Raw genomic sequence first — 14,616 nt, forward strand, 5'->3', positions numbered from 1 at the left:
GATGCATCCAGTTCGGCCATGGGAGCTGTCCTGTCGCAAAGAGACCCAAAAACTAACCAACTACACCCAGTGGCCTTTTGGTCCAGAAAATGTTCTCCTCCTGAAATCAACTACGCAATTACTGATAAAGAGTTACTGGCCATCAAATCTGCTTTCAAGGCTTGGCGTCACTATCTTCTTGGGGCAAGACACACCATTACCGTAATTACGGACCACAGAAACTTACAGTATTTAAAGACGGCCAAAGCTCAATCTTCCCGACAACTCCGATGGGCTCTATTCTTTGCGGAATTTGATTTTGTAATTACCTATCGCCCTGGCTGCAAGAATGGAAAAGCGGACGCCTTATCCCTTACTTGGACCGCTACTACGTGCACAGTCTTTCTTAGCATCCCAGTATCTTTAAGTGTCCCAGACACTTACCCGGACTCTGCAGCTGCTCCTAACAGCTTCTCCGCTTCTCCCCTTTGCAGGAAAGCCTGGTCACCAGGTGCTTTAATTAGCCCACTCCGAATCTTGTGTGCAGCGTTGCCTTTGCTCTTCATCTCTGTGGGATCTCTGTTCTGCACCGTCACTCCAGCGGGACTCTTTTCGGATTTATCAGCATCTCAGACTCTCTTGCTCCTGCACGGCTGGTTCTGCTGCGTCTCTCTTTCCCGGCTTCTTTCTAATGCAGCAGCATTCCACCTCTTATACACGTGTGGTCCGGTAATGGGCTGCAGGTGTTCTTCATTAAAGTCTGCCTGGCTCTCATTACAAGGACATGCCTGACTATTCATCATCTTCTTCATCCAGTACCAAAGTGGTGAGAGTAACTGTTGTCCATTACTCTCAGTTGACACTTCCTCGTCTCAGTACTAGAGGGTGGAAAGTATGTACTGTTCATTTTTTTTAAGAACTTTATTTTTGGTGATTTTAAAAACAAAAAGAAACAGATACATAACAATCACCCGGTTGTTGGGGTGAGTTACCCAAGCGCCTTCCCAACCCGAACCCCCCCTTGTCCCACCATCCGTTCTCCCTCCCCCAGTTCACCTAAGCCAGTGTTGAAGTGCCACCCCCTTGGTGCGCAGTCTGACCAACCGCTGGTTTCGGTATTCTGACGGATTAAGAGTCAGAGTTCTGGGGACTGCGTCTCCCCGACGATGAAGATGAGGCGTTCTCGTCTGCCTCGTTGATTAAAAATGTTACTAGTGGCCCCCAAATGTCGGGGGTGTGTGCGTGCTGGGAAAGTGTTTTGCTAAACTCAGACTCAACATCCTGACAGTATAGGATGTCTTTACGCCAGTTTACCACCGACAGGGCTGGTTCTCTACCCCACGACATGGCAACTCTCCTTCGAGCCAGGGTCAATAGTAACCCTGCCATTTTCCTTATTCCAGGGGAAAGTTGTTTCGTCATCCCGAGCAGTGCTGCCGTTGGGATGGGTTGCACTTCCTCTCCTATTATTGCTGATGTAGTCTGGAGGATCTGAGACCAGAATGGGGTCAGTTTGGGGCAGTCCCAAGCAAGGTGGACGAAATCTGCCGTTGGGTTTCCACATCTTTCGTATTTTGCTGGTTGGTCCGGTTGTTGTTTATTCTTTTTTTGGGGGGTGAAGTATGTCTGGTGTAGATAATTAAAGTGTATTTGTTTGAGGGGTGCATTGAGGGCTATTTTTTGGGTTTGTTTCAATATATATACCCATTCCTCATCTGGGATTGTTAGCTGAAGGGGCCTCTCCCATCTAGTTTTCGTGTGAGTATCGATGGATACCGTGTCTGATAAAATGGAATTATAGATTAGTGAAACTAATCTGCCTTCGCCCTGGGCCTGGATCACATTGTGTAGCAACTGCCATGTTGGAGGTTGTTGCGGAAACATGGGGAATAGAGCCTGTAGGGTATATCTGGTTCTAAAGTAGATGAACTTATCGAGGGGTGTGTTACCTCCTCTTTCAGCCAGATCTGTAGTTTTTCCACCCATTGGTGGAAGACCCTTTCCGATGTTAGGGGGATTCCTGGAATGAATTTGATTGGGAGAAGGGGAGAATATCTCACCTGAACCGTTGTATTTTTGTGCCAGTTTTTTCCATATCCCATATGTAGCGAGAACCACATTTATCGTGTTGATAGGCACTGGGAGATGGCTGATGACGACGGCCCTTAATAAGTTGGGAGTTGCTAATGCCCGTTCTATCTGCACGTGTGGTCTAATGAAGTGTGTAGCATACCAAAAACTGAGGAATTGCGCTTGGGCCGCCCAGAAGTATGTTTCTAGTTCAGGGAGGGCCAGTCTGCCGCTGGACACTGGGAGTATCAGCGTCGAGTGAGCGACCCTGGCTGGTTTGCCCCGCCCATAATAAGTCGAGTACTAGGCTTTTGATTTTCTTTAAAAAGGATTGTGGGATTAGAATTGGGATGTTGGAGAATAGATATAGTAGTTTAGGTAGTATCACCATTTTAACTAGTGAGGCTCTCCCCCACAAGGTTAGCGGGAGGGATTTCCAACGGATCACTTTTTCCTGTAGTGTTTTTGCTACTGTCTCATAGTTATCTTGGAATACATCGTAGTATTTTAGTGACATCTGTATCCCAAGGTAGCGTACCCTTGACGTCTCCCAAACAAAATTGTAATTGTCAGTGAATGGTTTAGTAACTGGGGTGAGTGGGAATATAATTGATTTTGTGTGATTAATTTTGAATCCCAATATTGCCCCGAATTTAATTACTTCTCTCATAATTGGATTAAGATTTTCTACGGGATTGTGTACAAATAACGCCACGTCATCAGCGTACAACGATAAAATCGGCCTGTGTGGGCCGATGGTGAGGCCCCTGTGCAGTTGTTGGGTTCGCAGATTCAACGCCAGGGGTTCCATTATTAATGCGAATATTAACACGGAGAGTGGACACCCCTGCCTAGTGCCTCATTGTAATATGATGGGGGAAGATCTTGCTGATCCCACCAATATAGTAGCCTGGGGGTCGTTATATAGTAGGGAGACGAGTTTGATGAAGCGGGAACCTAGGCCCATCTGTGTAAGTACGGCGAATAGGAAGGGCCATTCCACAGAGTCGAAGGCCTTTTCGGCATCGAGTAGAACCGCCACAGCCTGGCAGGTGGGGTCGAGAGCCTCGACAACGCCAAACAACCTCCTGATGCCGAACGTCGTGCAGCGTCCGGGCACAAATCCGGCCTGATCTGTGAGCCCGAGGCCCGGCATCAGCGGTAGCAGCCTATTTGTGAGTATTTTTGCCAGTATTTTGTTGTTGAGGTTGAGTATAGATATGGGCCTATAGGATGCACACTCTTCCGGAGGTTTGCCTGCCTTGTGTAAAAGGATGATGTTGGCCTTGCGGGACGACCGTGGGAGGGAACCTGTTTCTAATGCTTTGCAGTATACCTCTGCGAGTAAAGGGGCTAGGGTTTCAGCAAAGGCCTTGTAAAATTCCCCGGTTAGACCATCGGGCCCTGGGGCTTTGTTGTTTGGAAGGGTTTTAATGGCTTCCACTATTTCCTCTGGAGTGATGATTTCATTAAGAGGTTCGCGTAGTTCTCTTTCTACCCAGTAGAGTTCAGTGTCTTTGAGGTAACTGTTTAGGGCGTCAGTGTCCGAGTTATATTTAGAGGTGTATAGGTCCTGATAGTAGGTTTAGAATTCTTCAGCTATTTCTTCATCTGTGTGCACGAACGTGCCATGTCTGGAGTGTATCCTCTCGACCATCGTTGTCGGCTCTGAACAGGAGGGCTCCGGGTCTTTGGCCCTCGCCGTATTGACGTACCTGGTTGTTACGGCCTAAGAATTTCAGCTCGCGTTCTGCCGAGATCCTGAACGTTTGTAGCTCCTCCTTAAGAGCTGCTTGGGTGCGTGGGTTGTTCGCGGTGGGGAGATTAAGTTTGAGTTGTTTCAATCTTTCCTCACTGGCGGTGATTTCCCGCCGGATTAGCTTGATGATTCCGTTCTCTTTTGCAAGGCAGACCCCTCTTACAAAACACTTTAGAGTTTCCCATATCGTGCTTGAAGATGTTACTGTGCCTAGGTTTATGTGTAGGAAGGTTGAGATTTCGTCTCGGAGTTCGGATGAAAATACTTGATCTTGTAGGGATCCAGGCTTGAAGCGCCACTGTAGCAGGCAAGATTTAGTAGTAGACTGATTGCATATGAGAGTTACTGGTGAGTGATCAGAAAAGGTTTTCGGTAGAATTTGACATTGTTCCCAGTGGAGAGGGCCACTGGCCGATACCATCAAATAGTCTAATCTGGAGTTGGTGTTGTGGACTGCCGAGTGGAACGTGTAGTCACGCTGTTCCCAATTACTGTGTCTCCAAGCGTCTACCAGGTTGTAGGCTCTGCATATTTCCTGTATTTGGAGGCTGGATTTGGAGGTCGGCAGTGTCGTGCTCCGCGACCTGTCTTTTACGGGGTCCAGGGTGGTGTTTAGGTCACCTCCCGAGATGATCGTTGCCGAGGTTTGCGTTGAAAGGTGTGTAAGCCCCCAGTCAAAGTTGTTCGCTCCATCGACGTTGGGGCCATAGAAGTTGACAAAAATGATTTCTTTGCCTGCAATAATTCCTCTCACAAACAGTGCTCTACCCTTGGTGTCTTTCTCAGTGTTTATTATCCGAAAGCCAGTCAAACGGTTAATCAAGATCGCCACTCCTCTGGCATATGACAAAAAAGAGAAATACCTATGGCACCCCCAGTTTCTGGCCCATTGGTGTTCTTTCTCAGGGAGTAGATGGGTTTCCTGAATCATGGCGACATCCACTTCGTGCCTCTTTAAGTATTCGAGGATCCTTCTTGTTTTAGAGGGGAGGTTGCCTCCTCTAATGTTCCATGTGGCGACCTTGAATTGTTCGTCCGGCGTGGATGAATGTGCTGATGTTGTTGCATTCGTCCTGAGGGAACACAGGGCTCTGTAAGAGGCGTATATTGCTGATTGTTGGAGGTTTCAACGATGTCCAGCAAAGGGGGTCTAGTTTGGCATGGTGTCCGGGGGGTGCGGCGGGGTGTAATGGGTCAGAGGAACATTCCCAATCCCATTCTCTGGCTTCCTTCCTTACACGAGCAACCCCCAACTGGCCCGTTGGCTTAAGCCATCGGAGATTGAACCGCAACGGTGTGTGTCCGTCTCCTACATTCCCACCCATTAACAGTGAACTGTTTTGAAAACTTTGCTGTGTAAGGGGTACCAGGGGCCTCCCAAGTTGCACGGCCTTGAAGTGTTTAACTCCGGTGTCAGTTTCGGAATAGTTGCTGGGTTTTGTGCGTTGGTATTAGCGCTGACAACCTTGTGTATGATTACTTTGGGTTTCTGTTGTTCCTTTCTTTTTGCGCTCTCTCTTGATTGGTGTTTAAGCCTGAACATCCAACTCGGTCAAGGAATTTGTTTGCCTCTTCCGGCGTCTGGAAGAACTGGACTTTTCCCCCATGTTGTATTCTGAGCCGTGCTGGGAAGAGCATCGAGTATATGATTTGGTTTTATTTGAGTCTCTGCCTAGTGGAAGTGAATGATCTTCTCTGGGATTGGACTGCTGGAGAGAAGTCTGGATAGAAGTGTATTCTGTCCCCGTCATGGTGGATTTCACCTCTCTCTCTGGCCAGTCGGAGGATGGCATCATGGTCCTTGTAATTGAGCAGTTTGGCCATTATTGGCTTGGCAGGAGCACCTGGAATGGGTTTGGAGAATGGGATCCTATGTGCTCTTTCCACTACAAACAAATGGGAGAGGGCTGCTCGGCCGAACAGGGTGGTGCATAGTGCTTCGACAAAGTCTTCCATCTTCGCTCCAGGTTGGTGTTCTCTCACCCCGATAATCCTGATATTATTTCTTCGGGAGCGACCCTCTAAGTCTTCACACTTGGCGATGGATGCCTTCATTTGGGATTCGAGTTGGGTAACCCTTGCTCCAATGGTCACTGCGCTGTCATCTAGATTGGACATGCGTTGTTCCACTTCATTGAGGCGTTCAGTGTGAGTGTCCATGCGGTGATGGAGGAGATCTACTTTAGAGGCCAGGCCGTCCATCTTGTTGTTCAGACTCCCAGTGCCTGCTTTCAGGTCCATTAGGAGCCCTTTGATATCAGTAGAGGCAGCTCCCTCGTCCATTTGGTGTCTGCTGATCATAGGGGTTTCCGGTTCTTTTTGTAGCCTAGGGGTTTTGGGAACTGATCCAGACTCGAAAGTTTGTTTTCTCTGCGACTTGTCTGTTCTACCCATTGGACCTGCACTGCTGGCGGTGGTGTTGTATTGAGTTTAGAGCTTATACGTGGTTCGAGGGCACTGGTTGTCTTCCTACGATGGAGTATGGCGTGCGCAGTACTGCGGATGATAGCCACAACAGAGTGTTCTCTTTTGAGCATAGGGAGTACAGATGCAGCGCTCTGTTCTGATGCTGGATGTCAGTTTAGTAGGTTTCAGTAGGGCCTGGAAGTTCAGTAATGGGTGGACGAGGAGAGGAGTCCCCCCCCCAGGTGAAGTTTGTATACAGGTCACTCCTTCAGGTTTTACGGAGGTGTGGTGACTGTCTCCCCGTTTTGTTTTGGCAGGTGTAGGGGCCCTGGCATACAGTTCTTCAGCCCAGGTGTTGAGAGCAGGGGGAGGATGTGCTGGCTTGGTGGGGTGTATGGCTCCGGATTAGGAGCCATTTGGTCGTGCAGGGGGGTGGTCTTGGGCTGGGCCTCTAGCAGTCGGGCTGGTGTTCTTCTCCCCTATATGCTCCGTACCTGTAGAAAGTGTTTTTGCTGCTGGGCACACTTTCTTAGTTGTCACCTGGCTCCCGTTCTGTGCAGGGTCTGGAGCAAGGTCGCCAGCTCGGTCACCGGCTCGGTCACCTGCTCGGTCCCTTGGTCCCGTGCAGCGCTGCACCAGGTCTGGTCGCGTGAGAAGAGGGAGGCCGGGAGGCAGCGCGGATTCACTCCACGCCTAGCGCTTCCCTCGCGCGTTGCGATCAGGTGTCCGCTTGGTTCTCTCAGGGTCTGCTGCGAGAGCTGCGGTCTCCAAGAGTCCGCTCTGGCCTGGGCTACGGGAGCCTCTGTAGGAGGTTGTTAATGAGGGGGGAGGGCTCCTTCTCCGATCTTTGTCCCTGGTCGGTGGATGATCGGCCTGGCCCTGCCTTGTGAGAATGCCGCAGGGGCAGGCAGCCTTCTCTCGCTCGATCTCCGCCCAGACTCGGGCTGTCACCTCGCGTCCCGGCTTCCAACGGGCCTACTTGCTTCTGTCGGGTGCGGGCACGGGGGACCGCGTTTAGGGGCTAGTGGTCCACCATTTTGGCCCCAAGCTTCACGGGGCAATGGAGCAGAGTTTGGCTGGCAAGGATGACTGTCGGTCAGGGCGGTACTATTCTGAAATAAAAGGATTTTGTAGGATTAATGATGGGCCGTGCGGGTGCTTACTAGGAAGCGCCCATCTTGGTTGGCCCTCTAGCGCCCTCTGTAGGTGTGTACTGTTCATAACCCTCTGTTTTTGTTCCTCTTTTCAACACTCTTATGTATCCCAAGAGGGGAATTAAGAGGAAAGGTCTTATAATTACACAAAAAAGGTCAGGGGAGGGTTAGGCTGGTTGTTACAAGGATAAGGGGCATACTGTGCTTTGTCCCAAGATATCTCATCTATAAACTTTTCCCCCTTTGTCTAACATGTCTGGGATGAGAATGCCTTCTGCCATTCTCGGAGACAACAGAACATGGTGAACTTTATCCCATAACCGCTTCTGGGATAGGGGTTTCCTTCTGCAAGAAGGTTGTGGAATACTGTGTCTTAACTAAGGGTATCCCATCTCCAATCCCCAAGCACCCTCTAACCAGGTGATCCTCCCTTGCTTGTCTACCTCCATGGGCAGGATCCAAAAGCGATGGCCTTTCCCTGGCCAACTGTGTAGAGGATCCAGCGGGAGTAGATGTGGGACCAGCCCTAGGTTTCTCATAGTGTACTGGGGTATAGGGTGTCAGCTGTCTTTGTTCGGTGTTTGAATGTATTGATAATGACATTAAATATATGTAATAATTATTGTAGCTTATATTTTATGTACAATGCTCTATTTGATAACATAGCCAATAATGTAAGAAACATAAAGAGTAGTGCATTTTTGTTATTTAAGGACCGGGAAACACAAACTTCGAAGGAAACAAGAAAAGAGACATTGTCCGCAAAACAGAAGGAAAAAAATAAAAAGCTTCAGCAGAAAAGTACTCCTGCAAACAAATGTGCTGATGACCTCAGGTACCCCTTTTATGATTTCCATCTCTTTCTTAAACCTCCCTCAATGTCTTTATTATATTGTGCCTAATATCCTAACAAAATTAAAAAGTGTAGACAAGTTCATACAGTGCAAATTAATATGAAAATCTGTATATATTTGTAAGTATGTTTTTAGGTGGTTCTGTATTCTTTCCCTCGTATGTCACTGCTCCCAGCCACAATCTAAAATCGCGTCCCCCTCATACTCCTATTCCTAACAGCTGTCTTTGCGACACAATAATGATGTACTCTCATACAGTGTATCACTCAATTCAGACTGTTTGCAAAGGATAGTTAGCTACTCTTCCATATTTTCTATCTAACGAAATGTAGTTTTATTAAAATTATACTTCATATTGTTTTTTTAAATCCGTGTTTAACTCTTGGCTTAACATCACAATTCACTGTTACATTTTATTAACTATTCAAAAAGGAATATCTCCAGGTGTCTCCAAGAACATAGCAGGCAATAAGTACATTTCAAAGATTGGGTCTTCGTTCCACTGTGGGACGTTGCCCGTCTATCCTTGTTATTTGTCTTGGAGTTTCTTTCTCTCTGAACTCTACTTCACCACAATAGGATATATCAAATGGCTCTCTTTATTTATGGATGCCTAGAGATTGAGCTTTATTTTCACACTATATGATTGTCTGTCAAAATCCCATGTTTGAGGTTAGCAGATGGGACTGGGAAGCTATGTGAAGTTGGCCCTGGATAAGGTACATGGGGGGCCTCCATGTTCCCAGCCCATCCCTAACATTTAATGTCTAAATATGTCTACTGCAGTAGACCTTTTCATCATTGTCAACTTTATTTCGTTTAATCAACCATAAAAGTAGACCTTTTATTGTTTAGGCCCAGGGAACATTTGCACTTTTCCAAACCTAACACTGACATCATGTCCCTCAGCTGCCTGATACCATTTTGCCTATATTAAAAACTGAATTATAAATATGCTTTTCTGAGCTTTACCTGGTCCCATTCCCCTAAGAAGCATAGCCGCAAGTGCATGGTTTGCATGCATGAATAGCTAAGTGGTAACACAAGAGAAGCCTGAAATTCAAAATTGTAAAAAGTGAATAGTTGGCCAAGTGTTGAAGACACTGGGCCTCATCATGAGTTTAGCAGTAATACAGCAGTCATTCCACTCTGGCAGAATTATCGTTACTGCAGTGGTATTTGGTGGAATCACTGCTGCATCACAAGTAGCCAGGAGCGCGCACACACCATTGGGGGTAATGGTCAGTCCGTCCGGCAGAATTACTGCTGTACATGGGTTTTGGTTGGTAATTCTGCTCAGATTCAGTTGAATTACTGTTACCGCCAGCATATCCGGTGCTAATTTCGCCAGCGGAAATACCAATGGGGGAAATAGCGTTATCGCCAGAACGGGAATCCTTGCAGCGCCATCTTAAAAAGTACAATCCACTCTAAATCTCTCATTTCCTGTTGCCATCTAGAGACAAGACTTGCCACAAATATGTCACAGGAAAAGGGGAAAGCTAAAGTGCCAGAGATGAGACTGCGGAAACAAACGTTCACTGAGGCAGAACTCCAAGTACTGGTTGATGAGGTTTTCTGCCACGCTGAGAAAACACAGGACCTAGGCTGCCATCTGGGCCACACTCAAGGACAATGTTGTGACAGGGTGCATTGGCCCACGGGACAGTGAAGACTTCCAGTAGAGGTGGAATGACATAAAGGCCAGGGTCCGCAGCCGTATCGGCAGGCACAGGAGACAGCCTCAGCCACAGGAGGTGGCACTGTAGAACCTCACACCCTGACTCTATGGGAGGAGAAGGCCAGCTCCATCTTCCACATTGAAGGGATAGAGGGGAGGGATAGAGGGGATTGTCAACGCAGACGTTGGAGCAAGCAGCCAAGGGGATGGGGTGAGTTTTTCAGTCCCCGCTCCAATGTGAATGCACTGGCCAAAGGCATGCGTCCCCCAACATGACAGTCAGTACAAAAGCCTGTGCCAAGGAAGGGGGGATAATGTTGCAATGCACATGCACTGTAGGGGAAATATGCATGTGAAGCCATGGAACCATGAGAAGCATCCATGTGTGCTTTGAAGGTCCATGTTGCCATGTTAATCCCCTGGGCCACCACAGCTACAAGCAATATTTGCAGGCCAATAGGCAACGTGCACATGCATGCGCCATGTATACCCTCAGCAGACACTACTCCCACCTAGCAGTAGCTGTACTCATTGGCCTGAAACCAACCATGCTCATCATAAAAAATGTGGGTAGGAAGATCATACTTAATGTGGCATGAGTGTCTTACTATCCCACTTACTAGTGTGCATGAATACTGACTGCATGTCATTATCCACCCAACAGGTACACAGTCGACTGAGGCTGAAGATGCAGGGCCCTACACTGTCCAGGGACCTCCACCTCTGGCCCCACATCCACCTCCAGCTCCACATCCACCCCTGCACAAGCCGCCATGGGAGGTGTGGGAGGAACAGCAGGAGAGGGAGGCACCAAGGCTGCACAAGAGCAACTCAGAATAAGCCATGCTAGGTATGGGGACACCAGCTGTCTCCACATCTGTGCCCAGTGGCCCCTCCACCAGATATGCAGATGGCACAGGAGGCACTGCACATGCTGTTGCAGGTGCTGCAGCTGCGACAGCCACACCACTGCCGGCCTCTACGGAGATCCACAAGGGTCAACATTGTGCCCTTCACTCAACTGCAACCACCCATCTGCCCCCTGACACCTCCTCATCACCTGTGTCAGACAGGCATCACCAGTGCAGGGCTGGGGCAGGCAAGACACGGGAAACAATGGCTCTCCAGATGAGGAGGAGGAGGAAGACGGGGGCTTCAGGTCGCCCTCCTTCAGCTCTGGCCCCCTCTATAGCCCACAGGCAACAATCTTGGTGAGGCTGGATATCATGGAGCAGTTGCAGGTGTCCATCGAATACCTTTCCGGGCAGCATATGCAGCACATGCAGGCCATCAGGGACAGTGTCTAGGGATCTTCCGGGAGGATCTCCAGGTCCCTGTACCACCAGTGCCTGCGGCTCTGCCAGTCTACTGCTGCCATCACCACTGTTGCTCAGAGGGTGATGGAGCACACTGAGGGCATGTCGTCCTATGCTGAGTAACTAAAGTCCTGCATGCTTCTTACATTGCAGTACATCTGGGACCAGAAGTCCGAGTTCTCCTCCTCCATCACCCCCATGGAGGAATCATTGCCTAACACCCCAAGGTGGCGATCCTTGCACCATCTGACCTCAACAGTTCCCAAGAAGGCTTGTGTTAGAGAGAATTATTCTCATAAATGGTTGATTTACCATACCTAAAGAGTCCCCCAGCAGCTTTGCTGAATTTCTATGATTTTTTTTTTCACCTGGTAAGAGTGTGAGCCTTTTTTCCCACTCTTACATGTGTTTTGCTATATGCATTTCTATTTTCTGTGTGATCTTGGGCACTGGAGCCTCACCTACTCCATGTGCACCACTTTTTGTGTGTGTTACACAGCACCTTCATTGCAGTGACACAGGGATGTCTTTGAGACTTCCTCCTGACTCCATTTTTCTGGGGCTGACTACTGTCCCCCAGAAACAGGTAAAGTTGCTGTTAACTTTATATAGTCATTTTAAACCACAGACCCAGTACACCCCATCTTACATGCAGTATTGGAAAGGGTTAACTCTTATCCCTTTTTGTCTGTGCCTCTTGGAGCCTTGTTTCACTCCCTTAACATTAAGACTTGGCTGGTGGCAGTGGCATCTACCCTACCTTTTCTACCGCGATTATCTTATATAAACGTGGTAATTTTTTAGGCTATTATATTAGCCTTGAACATAAACCCGCTTGACCAAATACATTTTATTATGGTTCCGGCTGGGTTTAGTCGCCATTTCTTTTTGTTAAAGTCTTTCTCGTGTTTTTCTCTGTGCGCCAAACCGGGGATGACTCCTTTGTTCGCTGTCTTTTCGAAGGCTTCTGCACAGAAGCCCTCCTTAAGGCGCCTGATAGTCTTGGTAGGCAGGATGTGAGGAGTGATCTTCGGACCCCTACCCTGGGTTCCCTTGGAAACCTTGTTGTACTCTTGTCTGATTGGCTAAGGGGACTGGCCTTGCCATCCTGCTGTGTGATTGACAGCCAGGCTGTATGAACAGGGGAAAACTGCATAAAAAGCAGGTCTCTGGGACTGGAGGAGCAGAGTTGCCACTGGAACGAAAGAACCAACGAGGAACTGGAAGAAGAGGACCCCTACAACGACTGAACCGCCCAGTGAAGCCCTGCGGCAGGTCCGAATCTCCAAATCCGACGACAGCGAAGATCCTCCAGGAAAAGTCTTCCCTTGAGCTGGTGGGACCAACTAGTTAGCCCAAACTACAAGCCAGGACCTCTCCTCTGGTCGAATTTGCTGTACAGAGCTACAATGGGCCAGATAGCCAGGAAGGTTGGACCCTGCTTGGGTTTTAGGAGCGTACCTTTTATTCCTTGCATCTGAAGGACGCATACCTACACATCCCTATTTGGCAGCCCCATCATTCTTTCCTACGATTCAGGATCATGGGCTACCATTTTCAATACAAGGTCCTTCCTTTTGGCCTCAACTCGGCTCCCAGGGTCTTTACCAGGCTCATGAATGCGGTGGCGGCCCTCCTCAGAGCGCAGGGCCTCCACATCTACACATACCTCGACGACTGGCTCGTCAGGGATACATCTCCGGAAGCAGTTCATCACTCTTCCCATGCCCTTATGAACACCCTGCACGATCTAGGCTTCTCGCTCATTCTCAAGAAGTCACAGCTGAAGCCTACGCAGACTCTGACATTCTTGGGCCCCATCTGGGATACGTGCTCCGAGAAGGTATTTCTGTCGGAGGACAAAATCTCGGCCATCAGGAGGGCCACCGCCCACTTCCTCAGCAGAGACGGTTCCTCTGCATGGTGGTACCAACATCTCCTGGGTCTACTGGCAGCGGTCCTATTATCCGTTCTGCACACGAGACTAAGGATGAGGAGGGTTCAGCTGCACTTAGCGGTCTCAAGGAATCAGAGCAGGAGCATCTGAGAGCATCAACGTTCCTCCATCTCTCCACCCAGACCTGACTTGGTGGTCCAGAGACAGACTGCAACCTACGGAGGGGCAAGCCCTTCCGGCCGCCCACTCCGCAGGCCACCATCACCACAGATTTCTCACTCAAGGGCTGGGGATCCACCCTGGACGATCTCTCGGTCCACGGCACCTGGACCCAACAGGAGCAGGAATACCACATCAATTGGCTAGAGCTGATCGCCATCTGGCTGGCGGTCAGGGCATTCCTACTACTTCTCTGGGGCAAGGTTGTCCTCATCCAGACAGACAACTCGACCAGCATGTACTACGTCAACAAGCAGGGAGGCACCAGATCCCCTCCTCTGTGCAGACTGAAAACCACATTTACCTCACGGCAGTCCACCTCCCTTTTAGGGTGAATTCTCAAAAATGGTTGATTTCCCTTACCTAATGAGTCCCTCAGCAGCTTTGCTGGATTAATTTTTTTCACCTGGTAAGAGTGTGAGCCTTTTTCCCACTCTTACATGTGTTTTGCTGTGTGTGTTTTTACTTTTTGTATGACCTTGAGCAATGGAGCCTCACCTACTCCATGGCATCATTTTTCATGTGTGTTACACAGCACCTTCAGTGCAGTGACACAGGGCTGTCTTTGAGACTTCCCACTGACTCAATTTTTCTGGGGCTGACTACTGTCCCCCACAAAAGATAAAGTTGCCATTAACTTTATTTTAGTCACTTTAAACCACAGACCCAGTACACCCCATCTTACATGGAGTATTGGAAAGGGTTAATTCTTATCCCTTTTTGTCTGTGTGTCCTAGAGCATTGTTTTGCTCCCTTTACATTAAGACTTGGCTGGTGGCAGTGGTAACTACCCTATTTTTTATACCGCGGTTATCTTAAATAACCATGGTATTGTTTTAGGCTATGATATTAGCCTAAACCATAAACCCGCTTGACCATATATATTTTATTACGGTTCCGGCTGGGTTTATTCGTCATTTCTTTTTGTAAATGTCTTTCTCGTGTTTTACTCTGCGCGCCAAACCAGGTTTGGTCCCTTTGTTCGTTGTCTTTTCGCGGCCTTCTACACATAAGCCCCCCTTAAGGTGCCTGAATGTCTGGGTAAGCAGGATGTTAGGGAGTGGTGTTAGGACCCCTGCCATGGGTTCCCTTGGTAACCGAAGTTGGACTCCTGTTTGATTGGCTGGGTGACTGTCCTTGCCAGGACAGCCACACTGCTGTGTGATTGGCAGCCAGGCTGTATGAATGGGAGAAAACTGCATAAATAGTAGGTCTCTGAGACTGGAATGGCAGAGTCGCCACTGGAACAAAAGAACCAACAAGGAGCTGATGAGAGAGGAC

The 14,616-nt window shown here is 48.7% G+C and overlaps 1 protein-coding gene across 1 annotated transcript in view; it reads left to right on the top strand.

The window, feature by feature from the left end:
- CFAP54 (cilia and flagella associated protein 54) overlaps positions 1 to 14,616 on the top strand; it is a 3,669,934-nt gene that overhangs the window by 2,258,205 nt on the left and 1,397,113 nt on the right. Inside the window, exon 33 of the mRNA XM_069629416.1 lies at positions 8,082 to 8,203. Within this exon, the coding sequence (XP_069485517.1) occupies positions 8,082 to 8,203 (122 nt within the window). The remainder of the gene's footprint in view (positions 1 to 8,081; positions 8,204 to 14,616) is intronic.

The sequence above is a fragment of the Ambystoma mexicanum genome, chromosome 12 (genome assembly GCF_040938575.1).
Source record: "Ambystoma mexicanum isolate Mex_15411 chromosome 12, UKY_AmexF1_1, whole genome shotgun sequence".
NCBI classification, from domain to species: domain Eukaryota; kingdom Metazoa; phylum Chordata; class Amphibia; order Caudata; family Ambystomatidae; genus Ambystoma; species Ambystoma mexicanum.